The sequence below is a fragment of the Centruroides vittatus genome, unplaced genomic scaffold (assembly GCF_030686945.1).
Source record: "Centruroides vittatus isolate TY-2023 unplaced genomic scaffold, ASM3068694v2 contig_355, whole genome shotgun sequence".
In the NCBI taxonomy this organism is placed as follows: Eukaryota; Metazoa; Arthropoda; class Arachnida; order Scorpiones; family Buthidae; genus Centruroides; species Centruroides vittatus.
The window spans coordinates 1,469,352-1,492,510 of NW_027122178.1; the positions used below are offsets into that span (position 1 = coordinate 1,469,352).

The 23,159-nt window shown below is 30.5% G+C and overlaps 1 protein-coding gene across 1 annotated transcript; it reads right to left on the reverse strand.

The window, feature by feature from the left end:
* Nucleotides 1–895: 895 nt before the first annotated feature.
* Nucleotides 896–23,128, reverse strand: LOC136974728 (uncharacterized). The gene is made up of 9 exons (XM_067269675.1): nt 22,941–23,128; nt 21,395–21,621; nt 13,272–13,394; nt 13,116–13,201; nt 12,105–12,213; nt 7,153–7,220; nt 6,954–7,090; nt 6,694–6,872; nt 896–1,148 (listed from the first exon to the last, which is right to left on the reverse strand). Exons 1-9 carry the CDS (start codon nt 23,074–23,076, stop codon nt 939–941), a joined length of 1,275 nt encoding a protein of 424 aa, XP_067125776.1. The 5' UTR covers nt 23,077–23,128; the 3' UTR covers nt 896–938.
* Nucleotides 23,129–23,159: the final 31 nt, after the last annotated feature.

The following is a 23,159-nucleotide window of genomic DNA, read 5'->3' on the forward strand; positions in this document are numbered from 1 at the left end:
TTTACAAAAAAGTTAGTCTTTAATAATCACATTTCAAATTTAGGTAAGGATGCATTTCGGGTACAAGAATATAATTGCTATAATTATTATGTTGGTGCCATGTGTTTGTAAGCTGATGAGGGGTCCTTGTACCCGAAATGCATCCTTACCTAAATTTGATATGTGATTATTAAAGACTAATTTTTTTGTAAAAGATCTGGTCCTTATTTCTGTCAGCCTTGGTGCGATAAGCCCTCCAAATTGTTAAATCCTATTTATTAAATCCTAACTCTATCTAATTTATAGTCATGGGCTAAAAGCGTTGATTTTTATTATTATAAATGTTATCAGACCTGAAATCTATTTTTAGTTTATTCAAATTTTTACAAATAACAATTTTTTAATTGAATTAAATATATCTGATAATCTATATGGTTAGACAATGTAAGGGCACAAAAGCTCTGGATTTCTCAATAAAGAGATTTCATTTTACGACCTATCTGCTTAACGACCACTCGCACTTATGACCAATCAAGTTTCGACCTGCAATTTGGGGAATCCCCTTTCTCAGCTTGAGTGTCGGTCAGTGGCAAATGGTGACATGCGCACTAAGCGTACTATAATAGGCTTGCACATACTATAATAGTCTTATAGTACTATAATAGGCTAATAGCATACTATAATAATCTTTCTATGAATAAATTTGAAGTTTGTTGCATAATTTGTATAATTTTACAATGATCCTATATTCCCAGCACAAGCTCATCACTTATCGACCAATTTACTTAACGACATAGTCATTGGAACGGAACTTAGTTGTAAAGTGAGGAGTACCTGTATCTAGTTGAAATATTTATTGAGAATTTTTCTAATAATCTTTATATTTTTGCATAGGTCAATTAATGTTAAATATTCCATTTAATTGAAAAGTATAAATAATTCTTATTAAATAAATAAATTCATTTCTTTTCTTGAGCAAATTTTTTCTTTAATCTTGCTTTTATCATTTCAAGATGATTATATTTATTAATATTTTTCCATTTGTCATAAAGATCACGTGGTGTTCGATTGTAGAGTCCTCCATCTGATATAATGAACTTCCAGTGGCCTGTTCCATATTTTTGAACACCGGCAACTAATAATTCTTCTTCTTCCATAGACCATGGAATCTGCAAAGAGAGGAATATTGTAATGTATTGCTTATGCCAAATAATTGATATATTTAAACCAAGTTGAAACACTTTTGGAGGTGACATTATCAAAATTAATAATTGATATCATCTCCAAACTTGCAACACAAATCTTATTGTACAATTCTAAATTACAAATGACTAACAATTTGAATTATTTACAGTGAACCATTTAAAAGTTACTTTTTGGATAGGAAGACAAATGTTTCAAATCTCATCAAATTCATCTTAGCTTTTTTATGTTAAACAACTGTGTTATAAAAAATGCAAAAAGTATTATAAAAAACTATTATTATAAGAAATACATTTAAAAAAATGTATATAGATGTGTGTTATAAAGTAAGCATTCTCTAATTCTTAATTGAAAATACTTGTAACATATAACTAAAACATACAAATATCATATAAAATGAAGATATTTTGATCATTTCTCCTTGGATAATTATGATTTTTAAAAAGTATAAAACTATTTCTTTACGTGTTACTTATCAAATTACAATCTCGTAATTGGATTCTTATAACACATGTTGTAATACTGTTCATAGAAAATTTTAACTAAAAAACTTTTTTGGTAACATACTATTCTTAGTTAAGCATATACCATATTTCCATATATATGAGAGCATGCTCCTAAATGTAAGAATTGCCTGTTTTCACAATTTTGAAGCATATGGTCTTATATGTGCCAGCTTGATTTGGCACTGCATTGTAGTGTCAATGTAAACACAATAAAATTCTTCTGATACTCTAAAAGTTTTTTAAAAGTAATGAGTTTCTTTTAACTGTTTTGCAAAATATGCTAATTGCAATATCTGTAAGAGCATGTTCTTATGTGCATGGAAATACAGTATTTCAGAAATCAAACAGTATATAATTTAAAATCAACATGCATGTTTTAAAAATACAGTATAGTGGGTGATTGGTTAATGAACATAATCTGTTCCAAGACTTTGTTTGCTATCCAAATTGTTCGTTAATTGATTATTGATTTACCATAGGTTTTTATGGGAACTTGATCAATTCATTCTGGAGACCCAAAAAAATAAAAAATATATACTTTCTTACTATGTTTATTTATATGCAATAATAAAAATATATATACACAGTCTTGCATTTTCATTAGTCATGTTTTTTCTGTTTGTGAGGGTTAAAGAATCTGTCCAATGTCGATTGCTTTTCTCTCTTCTTCAGGATTTTTCAGAAGTAAATAGTAGCATTGTAATTGTAGAGATCCCAAGCCTATTAATGCCAACCTGGTTTGGATGCCATTCTAAGATGATGTTCTGACATCTTCCCACTTTTTAAAAAGATGTTTAATAGCAGATATCAGCATTCATCCTCTTTTTCATATTTCACCAAGTTTCTTGGCGTTCTTCTGTCGTCAGATCAGTTTCAGGTTCCATTATGAGCTCTTCAATATTCTTTATTTCTCAGATATGATTTTTGTTACTCCTTAATCTGCTTGAGTCTTCTTGATTATACAGCATCTTTCTTAGATAAGATTGAACTGTGTCCTACTGTATATGTGTTCAAGCCCACTCTCTACCTTTGCTGCTATACTCTCACCTTTCGAAAATAAAAACTGTCGCAAAACTTAAGGAGTGCCCGCCTGACAGTCTTGCGAATACTATAAAAAAATTCTTTATCAGAAAAATAAAAAGCTGGAATTAGAAGGGAGAGTTTCAAAGTTTGAAGGAATACTATCCGATCAGTATATACCAGGTCAAGCATTGATGTCAATGTCTCATGTGCTCCAAAAAGTTTCAAATTGTTGCCTGAAGACAAGGGAAGATTAATTGGTATTCATTATTTTACATCACTTCTTCTTATGTTTGTTCTGTGAGGTGTTCGTTGTCTGAACATAAAAATCCTTCATGAAAGTGTTTGTTATCCGATTTGTTCATTAACCAATCGCCCACTGTAATTATGATAACACAAAACAATAAAAATTAATAATCAAATGACAACTAAATCAGTTGTCAGAAGTGCAGAAGTAGTTCCTAGCATTTCACTATGAACAAATTTTGATATCTTAATACTTCTCTATTAATAACAATTACAAGAACGTTCAACAAAATCCATGTATCTATTTTGATACTTTGCAGATAACATGGAATAAAAACTTATTAAAAGAAAGCAATATTTTCTATTTGACAGTATTTAAAATATTAAAGAATACCCCAGTTGATCTAAAAGATACTTCTTTGATATAAACAAATTATGGCCAAATAGCTGAAGCAATTAAAATGCCAGTTTACCACTCCAAGGACATGGGATCCAATCTGAATGATCAAAAATTCCCTAGGAATTTTTTGGGATGTGATCTGTTTCAGATATGTTGGATCCTGTCCCTCACCATTTGATCACCTCCTTTTATTCAAGCCATAATGAGCTTGGTAAAAAGCCCTATTACTGCTCACAGAACAGAGTCAAAAATTGAAAAAATACTTGTCATGTTCGCACACAATAAATTTTTCAATTTTAATAGATGGAACAAAAAGTACTGTTTAAAACTTTCTAAAACTTGTATATTGTATACCACAAACTATATTCTATGTTTGTATACATTTATTTTCATTTATTTTTGTCTTAAAATAAATACAATCTTCAAAAAATCCAACAACAAGTCCAGTAAGTTTTCTGGCAAGAGTTAAAAATTGTGTGGTGTGTCATCTGTTGAGATTTTATTTAAAACGTGTTTATATTATTAACAGGCCTCAGAACAGAAAATGACTTCAAAATAAGTGAGAATAGTAATTCCCAGCAAGGAAAAAGTGACTAAACAATAACTGAAATAAAATTAGTTGACCATGATATAAAATACATTATTTATTAGGAGTCAAGTCCAAATGTTATTTTACTTTTATAGGTTTTGTTTCATTTGATGTTATAATTTAGTTTGAGAATGTTATCTTTTGTTTAAAGGACAATAACTTATTTTCATTTTTAACAAATAATAATTACTAATAAAGCAACCATAATTTGTAATTATGACCAGAAAATACCACAAATCAATTTCTGGCTATTGGTGCTGTTTGCCACAGTGGCATAATTTAGAACTAATGCTCACACAGAGTCTAGACATTTGTGCGCATTTCTTGCACATTCATGCGAGAAATTTGTTTCTTGCTTCTGCATAAACAGTGTCACTATTGCAAATTCTGGTCCGGAAAGTTCATTTTTGTGTGTTTTTTCCCTCTTCTTGCATTTGCATAAACACAGCCTTACAGCAAAGACTCGAATAGACTACACTCTCTGGCAAAATCGAGACCAAAACTCTTTCATTTTCAAGTGTTCAAGTGTGTCGAATCTGAGTCAGTTGATCAAAATTAGAGAAAAGGGGTTGTTAATTATTCTTTGTTATATCTGTATATTTTGATCTGTTCTTTACTTGGTTTTTTTATTTTTTGTAGACCATATTCACAGACTAATAAGTGTCGGGTTGGCCAGCCAGTTCGATAATTAAATGTGGGAGGCATCTATTAGAAGATATACAGCATATCCCTGTTTAAAAAAAAAAAAAAAAAAAATCACCTGTATATTTACAGTTCTTTCTAATGAGTTATCTTCTTAAATTCTATAAATTTAAATTTTTAATTGATTAAAATTATTAATTAGAAAAAGTTTTCAGAGTCGCAGAATTATTTAAACTTAAAACAAGACATTTCATTAAATAAAAACCCAGAAACAAAATGCATAACTTTCCAGGTAAAAATATGACAACATAATAGAACAAATTTAAAATTAGTTTATGGCTCCATCTGTTACAAGGTTTTGTTAAAAAACAACTTTTATATAAAGTTATAAATGCTAATAACAAGTAAAATCTTCATTAAGTTAGACTCCACTCAAGTTATGACATGTAACACCTTTCTATCTCCCCACTCCTCGATCTATAACTATCAAAATTTAATAGCGTCAATGCCCTTTATACACAAGCTACTGTGCTAACTTTCATTTCTTAATCATTATTCCATCCTGAGATATTAAATGAAATAGACACCAAAACATATGATTTTTTTTTTTTTTTTTTTTTTTTTTTTTTTTTTTTTTGCCATTTTTGATTCAGGAGGTCTCAGAAAACTTGGAGGATCAAATCTGACACGATTGCAATATTTTCCCATGTTATACTGTACAAATAACAAGCTGGGAAAGTAAAACATTGTTTTTATTTATTATTCATCAATAAATCCTGTAATTTGTTACAAAGCTATAAATTTATTAATATCCTGTTTAACCTGCTTAATTTTAAATTTAGTTGTAGTTACCTTGTGTGGATGGGACTCCAATATTCATCAGGGGTTATCAAACAATGACTTCCATGTCAACAAAGACAGTATTTTACAGTCTTTGTTGTTAATACAATCCCCATTTAAGTTTTCCTTAAATATTTCAAGTGTCTCCATGTTATTAATAAATGTTCTTTAAAAACCTGTCATATTAGCCTTGCTTTGCTAAAATTAATTGACACCCTTGACTCTGCAGCATACTGAGCTAAGGTTATAATTGGTTTATCCTTTTCTAAGGTCAAGGATAAATGTGTGTGTTATTTATGTTCTTTAAGACTGAGAGATAAAGATTCATTAGTAGGTTCAATAGACAGCATACATTGGTTCTACCATCATAAATTGGGATAGAGTATACTCTTCTAGACCCTATCAGTGTTTACTTTATCCTTATCATTGCTCAACAGTCTATAGATGGATATGTGATATGAGCATTTATGTGTTTGGCTATCTGTTTATAAGTTGACAATAGCCTGGAATCATAATCTAAAATTATAAATCTAGGCAACTGTTGGTGGGGTTGTATATTTGCCTCACAGATGTGGATGTTCCTTACAAGCTTTCTGCTCTATCAGTGAGCTATGGGAATTTCTTCTCTGTAAGCCCCTTCCTGGTGTTTGTGATGTTGAAACAATGTGTGTAGGCCTAGTGACTAACACTCTGAACGCAGCTATTTTATATGGCTATGGGTCATTGGATTGTGTGGGATGAAAAAGTAATATTTATGTCTAGAATGTGGGCTTGAGCTTTGACATTTCATAGCCCATAAAAATATTTCATTTTTTTGAAATTTTACATTTTTCTGGTATCTTATTCAATTTCCTTTTCAACTATACTATGTTTCCTGTAAGTACTCTGTTTCTTTTCAAACATTTCACATAAATAAGTAAATGAGAAAAGAAGTGAGCTAATGCAGATTTGTTATATTAAATAAAAAAATAACTTTCAAAGGTTAACTTTATTAAAATACTCAAATAGCTTGTTTCTTTAATTAAATTCAGTAAAACGTATATATAGTTAAAAGTAATTTTTTGATAAAATAATTTTCACCTATTTAATACAAATAATAAAATATCAGTAGAAATTTTTAATAAAGTATTTAATATATTTTAATTGTATTGAGATTAATTTATAAGTGATGTTCTTTTAGTATTTATTTTTTGTTTTATGGTAAAATCCATTACATAAACACAGATTTTATAAAATTTGCATAAAATAAGTTAATAATTTGCACTTACCCTTCTACGTGCTGCATCTTCATAACTCCTGGATGAAGAAATACTGGAAGTGGGTGATGGAGATCTATTTAGATTTTCAAATTCATTATCTGATTCTATAGTCATTTTTTGTTTAACTGCATTTCTTCTAAGAACTGTTTTTAAATCTGGCAAGGGAGCAGGTGTTTGAAAATAACTAGCTAAATTAAAATTTTTGTTAATTAATATATAATTTATAATGAATTAATTCTTATTTTATAAAGTATTAATTATTTTCTTACATTTAAAAGCTTCTTTAGTTTTATTATTAATTTCTACAACACTGTCATCTGAATGAACTGCTTGTTGACAAATTTCTTTGTCTTGTATACAATCACTTTCATCACTATTTTCAACATGCATTTCTTTTTCTGTTACACTAAATATTATGTACATTGAATGATTTTATATCTAAAAATATTGAGATTTTTAAAAACTTACATTTCATTGACTAAAGTATCAGAAAGATTTGAAACAGCACTTTGGTATGATCCATCTGGACTTGATGTCTAAATTTTAAATAAATGTGTGTGTTATTTATTATGCTTCAATTTGTATGTTTTCAACAATTACTTTATTAATGCTTATGAAGCTAATAATATAAACTACAACAAAAATATTACTGGACATATAAAAGCACAGGCAAATTCTATATACTCAATATGATAAAAAAGTTTATAAAATTAAAAAAAATGGATGATTATATGATCATCAAATGGATGATTATATGACTGAGTACCAGACAATTTCCCTAAAAGTTGTATTCAACTAGAAGTTATAAATTTAATATTCTCTCATGAATGTAAGCAGTGATCATGTAGAATTACACGGGTTGTTCAGAAAGTAGTCTATTTGCACATCATATTTGCACAAAGCAAATAGACTGACTGATTTTGGATTAGCAGGATAATTCAAAATCAGTCAGTCTCACTCGTTAGTTAATCATACTTTTGATCTTTATTGAGTAATTAGCATTTTTATTGTTGCTGTGAGTATTTAAAATGAATAAGTATGTAAAAAATCCTGTCACATGTAAAGTGAGATCTGTGATTCATCTTTTCATGCAGAAAATGTGATCATATGAGATTCATCATCAAGTCAAGAAAGTTTACAAAAATGATATTCTGCTTCTTCTGTATTTTCCATATTATTTTAGCTTTTGTATTACAATCAGCAAGCTAAATTGTATCAGCCTGCTGACTATGCATATGTACATATCCAGATGCATCAATGAACTCTACAAATTCCCAGAAACACCCAAACATTAACTAAACATTGAAAAACTAAGTTTACAATAAATGGGGCTAGATAAAAATCTGTTATTTTGAGTTATGGATCCATTAAAAAGAGATGAAATTACATTGAAAGAGGAAAAACCATTGGATAAACTATATAAAAAGAATAAAGACTGTAATGGATCCACTAAAGAGGTAAAATTAGGACCCAGAAAAAAAAAATTTGTTATTCTGTGATCCATTAAAAAGAAGTTTTACTGTATTCTATGCTGTTGGGAAAGTGTCATCATCTTTAAAGTTGATGGCCACTTTTCTTGAAATCTCCTTATAAACTAAAGTGCCAAAAAATTAGAGACACCAACTTAATAACATGTAGTTCCTCCCTGAGCCCAAATAACAGCAACTACACAATGTGGCATGGACTCTATGATGTATCTGAGTTCTTATGCCAAGCCATTGCAACTGTATTATGGCAAGCCATTTTAAGATATTTTAAAACCAGACATGTTCAATGGCTTGACATAATTCAGTTGCATTTGTTAGACAGTTCTGCAACACAATGAGTGACATTTGCAGTGTCCCATAAATGCTCTGTGGGGTTCAAGTCTGGTAACAAAGACAGCTAAGAAAGTAGCTGAAAATCTGTCAAGTGTTCTTGAAACTATTGCTGTGTCAACCATGCCTTGTGGGGAGTAGCATTATCCTGTTGGTATAAACCATCACTGTTGGAGAATACAGAAAGCGTAAAGGGATGCAAAATGTCTGCCACAAGAGTAGCATACATTGCACCTGTCAAAGTCGACCGCAATCTCACTATTGGTTTCTGTTCACACCAACAGAACAAACTCTAAACCAGGACAGAGCTGCCATCAGCTTGCACAATATCTTGCTGACGCGATGTATCCATGGCTTCACGTGGTCATTACACAAACACAATCATTAGCCAAAAACAAAATTCATCTGAACACAACACAGCATCAGTCAGCCACTATCCAATTTGATATTCTTTGGCTTAGGTGAGGAGCATTGCCAGATGCCTGGGTGTTGGTAGTGGTACCTGAGTGGGTCAATGACTACCAAACCCCAAGGAATGTAGTGTATGTTGTACAATGTGTTCACTGATGTGATTTGGCACAGAATTGCTCTTTATTGCATGGTTACTAACCTGGTTAGCCACCAGCAGTGACATTCTTGCATCAGCCAAAGGCACCCACACTGTGCATGTGCTGCTAATGTCTATATGGAATTTAAGTTTTCTTGGTAAACCCCTTGAACCTGTTGCACAAGAAAATCCATGAAAATTGGCCATCTTGCTCTATCAGCAAGATGGCCAATCCTCAGTTTATCAGCAAGATGGCCTATAGAGTGATCTATTCTTCTTGCTCCAACAATCTATCCACAATCAAATGGCAATAAATTCCTTTACACAGCCCATTGATACTTTAACCAAGCTCACACACAACTGATAAGTATTGTACTGCACCTATGGCATCATATGCAAATGTTCTGACTCAAAGCATTTCCCTCATGAGTGGAGGTAACAATATTGATGCGCTACTGTCTCTAATTTTTTGGCAGGTTAGTTTATATCTCCATAAGCTATAGATATTGAAGCTCCATTCTTCTTAAATCTTGATATTTTCACAAGTTTCATGCTGGAGACATCTCCACCAATCAGCAAGCAGCTGTATATTCAAATCTATTTGATTCAACACATGCAGTTCTATTTTTGTACATTAGCCTGATGAAGTCCACGCCAGACAGAAGAAAATGTGTGCTGTTCTAAAGTGAGTGTTCTTATTGCTGGTTTTAGGTTATTGAGTTAGCTGTCTTGTGGGGATAAAAAGGAAGTTAGAAATAATTTTTTAGTACGAAAAATATGACATGAACACGTAAACAATGTAAGTCCTAAAGCCGTGGTACACCATACGATTTCTAGCCGTGCAGGCAACTGCAACTGCAACAACTGTTCCCATTAACTAGTAAACCCCCTTTGTAAACTGAGGCAACTGCAACCGCAACTAGAAACAAAAGTTTGTTCTACTTGCATTAATTGCAAACGTGCATCCAATCAACAAATGCCTTTGTGCCACATCATATGGTGACAACATTGAAAATAGTTCATCATCATGGTGGATAGTTAGAGGATTAATACTTTTACAGAATCGAGATTGATTGAGCTTATTCAGGCTCACGAATACCTATGGGATTTTAATTCTTTGTTTTATCGAAGATTTTATCTTTTCATGTATTCTCGCCAGCTTTATCAAAGTAATTGCCTTTTTTCTTTTATTCAATCCAGGAAAGAAACTGCTTGCCATTTTAATAAGAAAAGTGGCTAAAATTCCATAAATACTCTGAAGTAGAATGTAAAATGTTGGTAAACTCACAAAAGTAGTCAAAAACAAGCTACTGTTGTAAAGTACTATTTTTAGTATCTTAGGAAACCAACACTAACTGCGGCCGGTAAAACTTCTGTTAACCTAACGGGTACTTTATGCGGATTCAAGATTAGTTTGCCAGGCCTGGGCTTTTACGCATGTACTGAAAAATTTAGTAAGAATAACGACAAATCTCAAGTCAAAGCAAAAGTTTCAAATATATTTAATTAGTAAATCGAATTTAACTATGTCCTATGTCTATAATCCAAAACAAAATTTATTAACAAAAATCAACAAGTCAACCCAACAATAAAACTCAGCTACTTAGTTTAACTTAGTCTTAATTCCCCTTTGAAAATCCGACAAATCAAATACTTAAGAACTATGAACAGAGTCTCTTACAAACCAAACGTCTATCCGTCACCTCACTATACTAGGAACCTGTTTCCTCAATCCTTTTGCTATCATCAAATCGAATTCCTCTTTAAACACCCTGGATCGCCTAATTCTCAATCTGGACTTCGCTTCGAATCTTTCACTCAGTAGTACACCTCGATCGTCTTTGGTTAGCGTGCTGGTTTTATGCTGTGAGGTGACGTCACCAATTCAGCTAGGTTACTCCCCTTATTTACATACTTAGTTTTTCTAACATCAAATTTCTTTCTGGCAGCTTCAATTCTCTGACAAAATCTTATAAACCGTTTACAAAGCATTTAGCACAATTTTCTGGGATGTTTTATGACGGTTTAGTAAGTATTTCTTTTCTAGTGAGTGTGGGGATTCCCCTCTCCATTTTTTTTTCTGCAGACTGTTTATTTCCGCTGGGCAGCGCAAGTGCGCGCGATTTTTCCTACGCCACTCATTCTTTCGTGAGTTGGTTTATTATCTTCTTTTTTGGTTACTAATAAGAGAGTGGTGGGAAACCTTTGTCCTAACTAAATATAAGCCCCAAACAAAATATAATAAAACGAAAAATAATAATAAAATAAAAATAACGCTCGGACTCAGTTCCTTACACTGTAGTTTTATTGGTTTATTATAGGGTCACGTGTTTCCAAGTTGCAACGTCAGCAAACAATGTGTGGCCACAAGAAGACATGTGCAACTCATGCTTGTTGCAGTTGTGGTCACCTATGCGGTTGGAAATCACATGGTGTGACCATGGCTTAAGACTCCAGTTGGGATTGGATTAAACATAGATTATGAGAGAGGTCAAAATCAAAGATGAGATCTTGTTATACTTAACAATGAGTGCTCAACTACTTAGAAAGTGACCAATTGAAATGGATGATCAAGAACAGAAAATAAAACCTGGAATTTCAAGGACACAACAGCTTTTTCTAAAAATTCCAAGTGTTAGACTATTTGTTGTATGTGTCTTGTATCTACTTTTGTCACTCTCCCTTTCTCAGATCAATATCTTCCCATCACTAGAAGTTGACTATATCATCCTGGAGTCATCAAAGGAACTCTCACTCATTAATAACAGACATTCCTTCATTGGGATTATCTTGGAAGGGTGAGGAAGACTGACTTTGAACTCTCAAGATTGTGGAAACCTTGTCAGCTTTTTGTGTCAAGTAAATGATTTGTTGCAATCAGAGTCTGTCTCAGTTGCACCTACATAATATCCTCTCAACCTTTCTACTTGTCCTTGCCATCATGCCCCATATTGACAACCTCACACCTCAACTATATATCAGGATAGTTGAGATGGGTCAGCCCCTCACATTTTCAATAAAATTTTATTTTAAAAAATTTGTATATATTTACTTACCTCTCTGTCATTATTATTTGCAGAAATGTTTTCATTTAAAATATTTCTTATCCTTTCATCTTCTACTAACAATTCTTTTATTTTATTGAAGTCTTTTTTCTCAACTGGCCTAGAAGATAATATAATTTATTCAATTCAGTTCTAAGAAATGTTATGAATTCAATATGAAGTGTTGTAAAAAATTTTATTCTATGATTTGATATGGGCTTGAATTGAAATTCTGAAAATTATTGCATATAAGCTTTTACCAATATCTCATTATTTTTAATAATACAGAAATCTCAATTAACATTCTTTTAATAATATTTTTTGAATATTTGAAATATCACATATTGAATATTAATTATCTGCTTTAAAATCATCAGATTTTGATTAATTTATAGTGTTTAATTAATAATCTAAATAATTCTGATAAAAATACTAATTAATAATCATTGAAATTCATTTTTATAAGAACATCAGTTTCTTGAAGAATTTTCATCAAAAACTTTTTCAGCTAATTCATATACCCAATTTTTATTTATTTATTTTTAAATATTTATGTTTATGTCAGCAACAATAGAATATTCAAATGATATGCCTTAAAAATGAATAAAAATATATAAATTATACATATTTGTAACTTAATCAAAAATGTTTACAAAGAAATCACAAATATTGATAATTCAAAACTAGATGGAAAAATAGATGTTTCTGACAATCTGAAAATGTTTGATTTTAAAATAAAATTATTATAAGAATTTTTGTTTTGTCTCTCATAAGCCTCTCTGTGCCTTATCTGATCTGATGCTATGTCCCTCAGAGCAGTATGCTGACATCTTAGCCATCTTGACTATTTGGCTGTTTGATTATAAGAATTTAAAATAAGTTTCAATGATATTAGTTAAGTGCAAAAGTAAGATTTCCTGTCAGCAATATTATAATTAATGACAAAGTTATCTAAAACAATTCAGATAATAATTATTTAATATAGTTAAGAAGAAATATTAAAATTATATTTCATTTACTCACAAATTTTTTATGAATTCTACAACTTTATCAATAAAAGATCTGTCATTAATGGAATCATGTTTATTCATATCAAAACCATTGATTAACTGTATAAAAAAAATAAAGACTGTCAATTAATACAATTATGTGAAATAATTAAAATATTTTAATACTTACATTTAGAATACATGGTTTTGGAAGTAACTCTAAGATTTGTTTTAAAAGACAACTTTGTGATAAATTAAACAGTGTCTTCCATACTTTACATCTTTCTTGATAACTTAAATCAATTCGAATTTCCTAAATATAAACAGATCAATGAATTGCTTACATTAATAATTATTGCTGCTATAAAATCAGGAAATTGAAAACTAGAAAATGATAACTAATTTCAAATTTAAGTTGCTAAATACGTTAATAAAATATAGATCAATATCTTTTTCTTCTAATAAATCAAACAGTTTACAGACAACCTCTACATTTTCAGCCTGATTAATAAAATATAGATCAATATCTTTTTCTTCTAATAAATCAAACAGTTTACAGACAACCTCTACATTTTCAGCCCTCCATGAAGAAACTATTATTGTAATAAGAAATATTATACAGTATTCCATATAAATTTTTGAGTAGTACATTCAATCGTCAATTTAAATCGTGTGAAAGTTGTGTGTTAATTGAAATCATGTAAACCAAGAGTAACATTCATGTGAAATCTACTTCCATTTATATATAAATGTTAGTCTACATAAATGCACAATGATAAATGATTCTGACTTTGTAAAATGCAAAACACAAAACATCTTCTCTATGGGAAGTTACCATTTTTGTTTATAGTGCTTTTTACAGGTAGTAGACAATAAGATGTTTTAATACATATAAAAGATGAAACTCAGATTGGTGTACATCATATACTTCTTGGATAATAATTAACATAATTACAGTAACTTATACTCTACATAATAACACAGTACAGTATTTAAATGTGGCATTTCATACAATCATTAAGTAAAGATTTACTCTCTTGTATCTTACGTTATATAACTCACATGTAATACATATATTCTTATAAACCAGTGGTTCTTGAACTGTGAGATAAGCCTAAAGTGGGACATGAGACCCTTTCAAGAGAATGTGAAGAAATATCATTCTTATTTTTTATTTTCATGTACAACTCCCACATCTATTGAACTTTGTGTTTACTGGTTTCAATACAATGTAGGACTAAAAATCCTTACAATTTCCATATTAATTTCATTAATCTTATTAAGTTGCAGGTTATTTTTATTGTTATGACCACAATACAGTTCTTATATTACAATTTGATTTTATTTAGCAGAAAGAAATTCCACTAAATTGGAAGATTTGGTTATACATCACAATTTTCATCATGATGCTTCCATGATAAGCAGGACTGATAACATACTTGTTATTTCTTCTCGGAACCTTGTTCATCCTCCAAAACAATTCTATAAACCAACCAACCTTCTGTCTCCAGGATGCAACTTAATTTTATAATTTGTAATTTTTGTTATTTATTTACATATTTTATTATATCTGTAGGATGGAACATCAATCCATACCAACACTTACCTTGTCAAACCATCTTTATTAACAAGGCAAGTGTTAGCTTAGCATGAATTGATTTTCCTTCATACTGAAATAATTTGCAGCAATACAATGTGGTTCCAAAGCAAGACTACTTTATTATATTTATTTATTTGTTATAGCATTTATATTATTTATTTTATTTGTTATATTATACTTTTCTTTTAAATATTTTAAAAGAGCATTTTTCAATTTTAAAAGTTTGTATTTCAAAAAGAAAATTTCTAAATTTTGAAGTTCGTGCTGATCATTCTGTTCAATATCTAACTAATGAAGCTTTACATAAAGTAAGCAAAAGTACTTTTAATTAAATATAAATATCTTATAACAATGTTTTGCATTATACATTAAGTTATAGCTTTGAAGAAAAAATGCTACATAAGCTTGTGCATTGGCATTGCAGGCAGCCATATTGAAATCAAGTGAGACTCAAAATCCTTTACCAAGATAAGCTTTGTAATATGTAATTTATAGTGTATGAATTTCAACACAATTGATTTAAAATAAAACAGGAGACATAATTTTAGTTACCCTATATATTTCATAATTATTAATACTATTTTCCCCCAATTTTATACTTTTAATTTATTTGGAATTAATTCAGTAATAGATAAAATATATTGTATATAAGTCTTTCTATATATAATATAGAATGATTTATATATATATTTACTTGTCTATATAAAGCATTCTATGATTACTATGATTACTTGACAACTGTTTTACAATTCTGTTTTCTGACTGCATAAATTCGTATTAGGAGTATATGAAATAATTATATTTAAGTGCTGTATTTTTTGTTGCTATTTACGATCAATATTATATAGAAAAAATTGTATTTTTAGAAACATAATCTCAACTTATGGCATCAAACTAAGTTTATTTGGTCTCACTTTTACTTGATATTGACATTAGTAAAATGTAAAGAGTGTTAGGTTATATTTAAATATTTTGAAAAATATTTATATAATTTAATATTCTTTGGTGTAAAAGTAAATATTCATTTTAGGATTTAAGAGTTAAAATTAAAATATCTAAGAATTTATATTGATAAACTCTTATTTTGTGATAATGAAATCACCCTTCTTTCCAGTTGTTATATAACAACTCATCTTAAAAATTTTTGATAGTTACAAAAAGTACTGAAAGCTTATTTAATTACCTTAAGCATAATTTTTGGTTAAAATTTTTTTTCGAAACAGTTTTGAAACATTTCCACTTCCACCCCAAGGGGAAGTGAAAATGTGTCGAGTTATCCGATGTGACGACTAAAGCAAAGTTGGAAAAAAAACCACAAAACTACAATTAGGAAAATACAATAGTGTGTTATACAGTAGTATAGACTTACAATACATTGTGTCCTCCATTTACAATTACTATGTAGATGAAAAACTGAAAAATTCGTTTAGTGTTGTTTGTTTTGAGCACTTAACTGTCTCGACTTTCTTTTTCAATGATCATGAACGCCTTGAAAACATCATCTTCGCAATTGTCAATTGTTAGCCAGTAATGTCTAAGGATTCTTAATGCCTCTAGCGTGAGAAAATGCAAAATTGGATTCTGGTGTGACATTGATGTAGATTGTATATTTTCTTTTCGTTTATCTGTTATTATTTTATATATAAAAATACATAAAATGTTAAGGCATTTTTATTAATATGTATATATATATATACATATTAATAAATCAATTATTAATAAATAAATCGACTCCCCCTCCTGAAAAAAATGAGTTTGCACCACACGTGTGGAGTGAATTCATTTTTCAGGAGGGGGTGACGACTTATCGGCGTGTGGGACAGCAAAAGTATGTCGACTTATCCAGTGGTGACGAGTTAAATGGTGTCGAGTAAACCGGAGTTTTTTAACATTAATGCCTATGTAAGTCAGCCAGGATCACAAAAAACTGACTACTTAACTGATGGTGTTGAGTTATCAGGTGTCAACTTATGCGGACTCAACTGATACAGTTTATACTCTCTGTCAAATGAGAATGTTTTGCTTCCAGTCCTAAAAAATTTTTTTTATCTCATATTATACTTATAATATTTATTATTTTGTATTCTTTCCACCCTGTGATTGTTAAGACAGTCTCTTTTAGCATATTCATTAAAAGTTTATCAGGCCTTCAAAAGACACAACAACCAAAATTTTGTATCATTCTATTATTTAGTATAATTCTTAATACATGTTAGTGCATAACTTTTCTTTCCTAGTTATAAAAAATTTGTAAATGGGCTTTGAAAATAACTCAATTCTTATTAATAAACTATAACTGAAATAATTTCTAATTTTATCACAAACAAACATTAAAATCACTCAAATGTTTTATAATACAAATTATAATTTTATTTTATGTATGTTTTTTATTTGAATACATTATGTCATAAAGAGATGTGTATAAAAAGCTATCTCCTCTTTTTTTTTTGACACAAAACATCTAAAAACAATTTTGTTTATTTCCTATAGACAAGACAAAAATGGCAAGGCTTTGAGAAACAAAAACAACCAACTGCCAATCACATGATATCAGAAATATAAGAACATGTGATGTGTTCACAATCACTCAGTAGCTAAAATTGTCTAATCAATAGAGATAATGTATTAGTCATCAACTAACCTACATCCAGTCTATTCAGTTACCTTGATGTATACCTTCATTAAACTTAAATTGAAGCAAATTAGTACTATAGAAGTGCATATTTTAGACATTGGCATTTCATTTTACTCAGTTACCACTTATACGCTTGCTCAGAAGACATCAATGTCTTTGTCTTGGCTATTTTGCAGAATACAAATTTTGTTATGTATAGTTAAAGTAAGGGCAAAGTATAATCAAATCCTCCTACACAGCATCACTCTCATAATGAACACTCAGAAGTGGCCTTATCTAGGCACAGAATGCAATGCCCAGAGCCTCACAAATTTTATAGTACATTTTAGTATTAGTTTAGTATTAGTTTTAGTACACATTTAAAAATACTACAAAAGTACTATCAATTATCAGTAACTGTTGAAAATATAATTATCTGTTCTATCTGAAGAATGGCTATTCTCAAAGATAAAAATTGATCAAGGACAGTAGCATCTTGTGGCTGTCTCAGAAAAGTGCATGGCATACAACTTTAATAGAATCTTTTTGATTTCATATAATGATTTGGTTGGTGCTAGTTTTGATAAAAAAACATTAATTTTTACAGTATATAATAATTTATATACTTACAAATAATAAAAATCAATCTTTTTTTGAATTTTCTTTTTCTTTTGGGGTGTTACAATTCTGCAGTGCTTATCAAGAGCACTACTGATCAAGAAGAACTATCTTAAAAAAGGGGGGTACAAGAGAGACTTTCTTCACTTTTGATCTTGTCCAGTGAAAGAAATATTGCTGCAGAGCTGGACGTTTTTCTCTGTAATTGATAAATTTAGCACTGCTAAAAGCATGAGAGCAGTTCTGTAAGTGAATTTTCCAATTTATTGTAAAACTATTGTACAAATTTTATTTTATTGTGTGTTTTACTGTCTGTTTCTGTATTAATTAAAATTACTTATATTATCATAGATATAAATAAATCTACCTCTACCTCCATCATTCTTTTAATGGTCTCAAAAATAAATTTTGCCTAGGTCTCACAAATCCTTGGGCAGCTTCTGTGAATATCCCTGAATGGATCTTCCCCATAAATATTAAGTAGCAAACCCTTCAGTATGCGAATATTGACTCTAAAATTTTGCATTGGAAATAATTATCATCACTAAATTAAGTGACTTTCAAACTAAAACTTCAAACAAGTGCATATAACTGATCTGCAAAAAATTACATACACAGAACCTTTTATGATGTGATAATGCATAAATATTGATAAACAAATGTTTTTGAACCCCTTCTGGGCTCTGCATCAGGTTCCAAACCATTTCTAGATGGATGTTTGATTGCCGTTAAATATCAGGTTCCGTGTACGTAATTTTTTGAAGTAATTTTGGTGTGGTGAGTAGTGAGTTATTTAACTGATCTGTTTTGTATAGTTCTTATTGCATGAGCTATTTCTGTTTAGTGTCACACTTGATGTAGTGTCAGTTTCTGAGGTAAACAAATAATGGTGCTAAATCAAAATTTGATTGAAATAAGCTAAATAGTAAACAGTATATTACAAGGCTGATTCAAAAAGTAAGGTAACAAGAGCTCTCATGGGTGTCATATACCTCTTGTTCAAATTTTCCATTAGGGCTGCAGCAGAAGACCACAGCTTTATCGCACAGGTGTTGCTTGGAGCAAATGTCATTTAGACTCTCGCAATATCATTTTGAAGATGGCTGTGCTCACAGAAACATGGTCAAACATGGAAGTGTATAGTGTGATTCAGTTTCTGCATCTAAGGGCAACTCACCAGTAAAAATTCATCATCAACTTGTTGAGGATGTATGGTGATAATGTCATGTCACAAAAACAGGTGTGGGTTTAGTGCACAAAGTTTGATAAAGACAGGACAGATGTGCAAACTGAGTAAAGATCTGGTAGGTCAAACACATCCTCCACAGATGACAATCTGTGTTGTATTGAAGGTCTGATTCACAATGAAGTGATTTCCATCTCTTCAGACCATTCAAGAAGCACCTGAGTGGTGGGCTTATCCAAACTGATATGGAAGTTCAGCAAGCCGTCATGACATGGCTGAAGGGACTCGACGCAGATTTCTTCTCTGCCAGTATCGATGCCTTGTTATACCATTGGAATAAATGTTTGGACAAGCATGGTGACTATGTTAAAAAATAATATGTACCAGTGCCATAATAATCTGTATCACAATATCTGCCTGTAAAATCAAATTTGTACAGGAGAGCTCTTGTTACCTTACTTTTTGAATCACCTACATATTTACACCACATAAAGAACACAACAGATAATGATTATTTCTAAAGTTTGCTATATTGCCAATTGTAACATACTGATAATATATACTTAGATACTCTAGTTCAGCGGTTGGCAACTTATGCCATGCGTGCCACTAGGTGGCTTGCGAAAGAATTTTGAGTGGTACACCAATTGTTCATAAAATTAAAAACTATGAGCCAAGTATTGATGTGTTAGCTTCTAAGATTGAACCACAAGGGAGACACTAATGCAGGGGTCCCCAACCTTTTTGTACCTAAGAGCACATTTTAGAATACCGGTCGGACGGCGGGCACCATTTATTTTTTCAAGGTGAATTTAGAATTGGACATAGTTAATAATACATATAATATACGAAAAACATTTAATTCCAAAAATGTAATTTAACATACACAAGAATAATTTTTATAAAACAAGTAATTACTAAACAATGCATACAAAATCTACAAAGTATAAAAATTCTTTACAAAAAAAATATAAATCTCAAAGTCAATGTGATTTTTGGCATTGCATTTCATTGGCCATTGCTTCGTAATTAGAAGAGTATGATGTTATTCCTGCTCGTAAGCAATTGTCAAGGTGTTCATCTGTAAGTCGTGATCTGTACTTTGTTTTTGACAATGAACATTATAAAATCAATGATTAACACAAATATGTGGAACCGAAAAACTATTTTATTTTATACGCTGCTTTTTTTCAAGAATGGAAATTTGTTTCTTTCAACTATATTCCAGAAGTTCTCATCTGATACAATGGATTTTAAGATAACATCGTTCTGAAGATCCAAAATTTTTATCTCTACCCCTCCAGCCTACCCCCTCTGGAAAGACCCGGAATCGAATCCGATCGGGTCGAAAAATCCCCAGGAATTTTTCGGGATGGTCCAAGCGGATATGTCGGGCTCCGTCCCTCATCACCTGATATAGATATATTCATTTATTATAAAGGAGACAAACAAAAATGTATTTGAAAAGAGCATAATTTGAAAAACATAATGAAACAAATATTTGTTTTATTTGGGTCTGTAATTAATCAAAAACGACAAAACACCATTTTAAAGTGATTTTTATTCAAATAATATACTTATAAATAAAATGTAGTCACGTCAAATTTATGTAATCCAAAAAGTAGCCAATTCGCCAAATGATATTTTTTACGCCAAACTAAAAAAAGGGTAGCCAAATTTGGCGCAAAGTGGCCAAATATGGCAACGCTGGAGCTCCAAACAAATGTCTGCGTTGTCATGGCAATCACAGAAACGGACCGATTCATTTCATTTTAGGTATGGGAAATTTGGTTGGCGAAGATTTGGCGCGAGGGGAAAAAGAGATCGGTCGCGTTTCGCTTTGTGCTTTTATCTGTGTTGGATGCCATTTCTACTTTTGTGTGGATAATCATTAAAAATGAGAAAACTTTTACATACCATTTTACTGAAAAATGAAATATTTTTATTTTTATCGTGGTCACACAGCGGCGGGGGCACACAAAATGATCGGTGGGCGCTATGGTACCCACGGACATAGGGTTGGGGACTCCTGCACTAATGTTTAAATATTGTAATTTTTTATATAGTGTGTATTTTTTAGTTAAATAAAAATGTGTTAATGTGCAATAAATTTTATAATTTTATTTTAGTGACACGCATAGTGTCCGGTATTTTCAATTACATGTTTTGTGACACGCCAATGCATTTGGGTTGCCAACCTCTGCTCTAGTTTGTATTGCAAAAACATCAAAATCTAACAACAAATCTAATAAAAATTATATTTGTTTATAACATATCTTTATTTGTATAACATACCTGAAATAATTTATTTAAATGATGACCAAAATATTTAAGTTGAGGATAGACACAGCACATCTCATTCAGACAGTCTAAACAGGTCTCCAAATTGCATTGAAAGTCATCATTTGAAACATTTTCATCTAGTAAGTGATTTGTTAGTTTTAAATATTTTATTAAAGTTCGATAAAATGTGAAATCTTCTTTATCTTGATCATTAGATTCTACTAATCGTTGAAAAAATTCTACAACAAATAAGGAAAAAAATATATTAATCAATATTAAAGATTCAATTTAATTTATTCACAGTTAGAAAAAATTAGTTAGACAACAAAAACTTATGAATAAATATTTTGAATTTCAAAAATTTTATGACTCATAATATTTTTAAAGATGTACCATATTACTGTAAATAATATTAATAAAATAACTATTTTGTAATCAAAATTCAAATAAAAATCTTCCTAAAACAAGCTTTTAAACAGATTGAACTGTAGATTCCAAAAAACATTAAATGAAAACAGAAAATCTGGAGTTCTCAAAACAAAAAACAGTAATTCTTGAATAAAATAAAATAATAGTTACCAAAAGTTTTTAATATTTTATTGCAATCTTATCTAAAAAAAAATAATTATATCTGTAAGTTACTTTGAAAGTAAAGAAATTATTTTATCAGTACTAATTGTTTATAGGAGACAGATCCAATAAATAAAGTTAGTAGTTTAATTAAAAACATAATGTAACATACAAGTTTGAGACTAATAATATTGAAAGAGTAAACAATAATGCAGCTCTGTACCAATAGTCATTGCTGCCAGGTGACATTTGTGTTCACAATGTGCTTTACAAAATGGTGTTGCTCATATAATTATGGAAAAAAAAAATAATGATTGGAATATTGAAATATTCTGTAAAGTAAAACATTTTAAATTTTTAGTACATGTATTATTGTAAATTTATTGTATATTTACTACAGTATCAAAAAAGTGTTTGTGCTTTGTTTGACTCATTTGGAAGAAAGCCCACTGAGGAAGGAAATATCGTAGTTTCCAAATGCAACCAGGTAAATAAAGTTGTCAATCAGCTAATACTTTTCAAATCTGCAGATGCAATAATTCCTAGAGAATAACAGTGTTCGAACCCGTCATCTATTGATAAATGTCTGTAAATAGAAAAAAATTTTTGATGATTTCTCGAATTACGACCAAGTTGCTTTATTTTTTTAACTTCAAAAAATTATAGTTTGACAACGCTTTTATCTTTTAAATCAGTGGTTCCCAAAGTGAGCACTAATCTCGGAGGCAAATGGGCGGCAGGGGACACCGGAGGCAGGGTGCCATAGGCAAAGGTCAAGGTCACTGACAACCCTTTCCTTTCTTCTGTTAAACTGGTAAGAAGGAATATTGCGTTTATTGGTTGCTAATAATTATGGTAATGTATTAGAATACGTTAGGTTAGGTTAGAACGTGCGTCCCCACTGTTTCCTTTCTTCTATTTGCTGGAATCAGAGACGAGCCGATATTTTGGAACCATAAGTAACATTAACCTTTTAAACTAATTGTACCTGATTCTATCTTAGGATAAAGTTGATTCTCATTATCCTGTTCGATGAGTTGTGCACAAAATTCCCAGCATATAAATTCACGGCACCATTCCCAAGCGATTTGCCTTTCTTTCGCATATCGAACAAACACCGACATTTTTTAAAACTTGTCAAACCACAAAGTATTCTAGAACCTTCGTCAAACCGTGCTTCGCGCCATTCAAACACGTGCAGCGACAG

What these genes read in the sequence shown, in the direction of transcription:
- LOC136974728 (XM_067269675.1), bottom strand. Translation starts at nt 23,076, where the DNA reads ATGTCGGTGTTTGTTCGATATGCGAAAGAAAGGCAAATCGCTTGGGAA. An exon ending in TTATCCTAAGATAGAATCAG is followed by an intron (nt 21,622 to 22,940) that starts GTACAATTAGTT and finishes TATTTGTTGTAG; the next exon opens with AATTTTTTCAACGATTAGTA. An exon ending in CAAATAATAATGACAGAGAG is followed by an intron (nt 7,221 to 12,104) that starts GTAAGTAAATAT and finishes TTTAAAATTTAG; the next exon opens with ACATCAAGTCCAGATGGATC.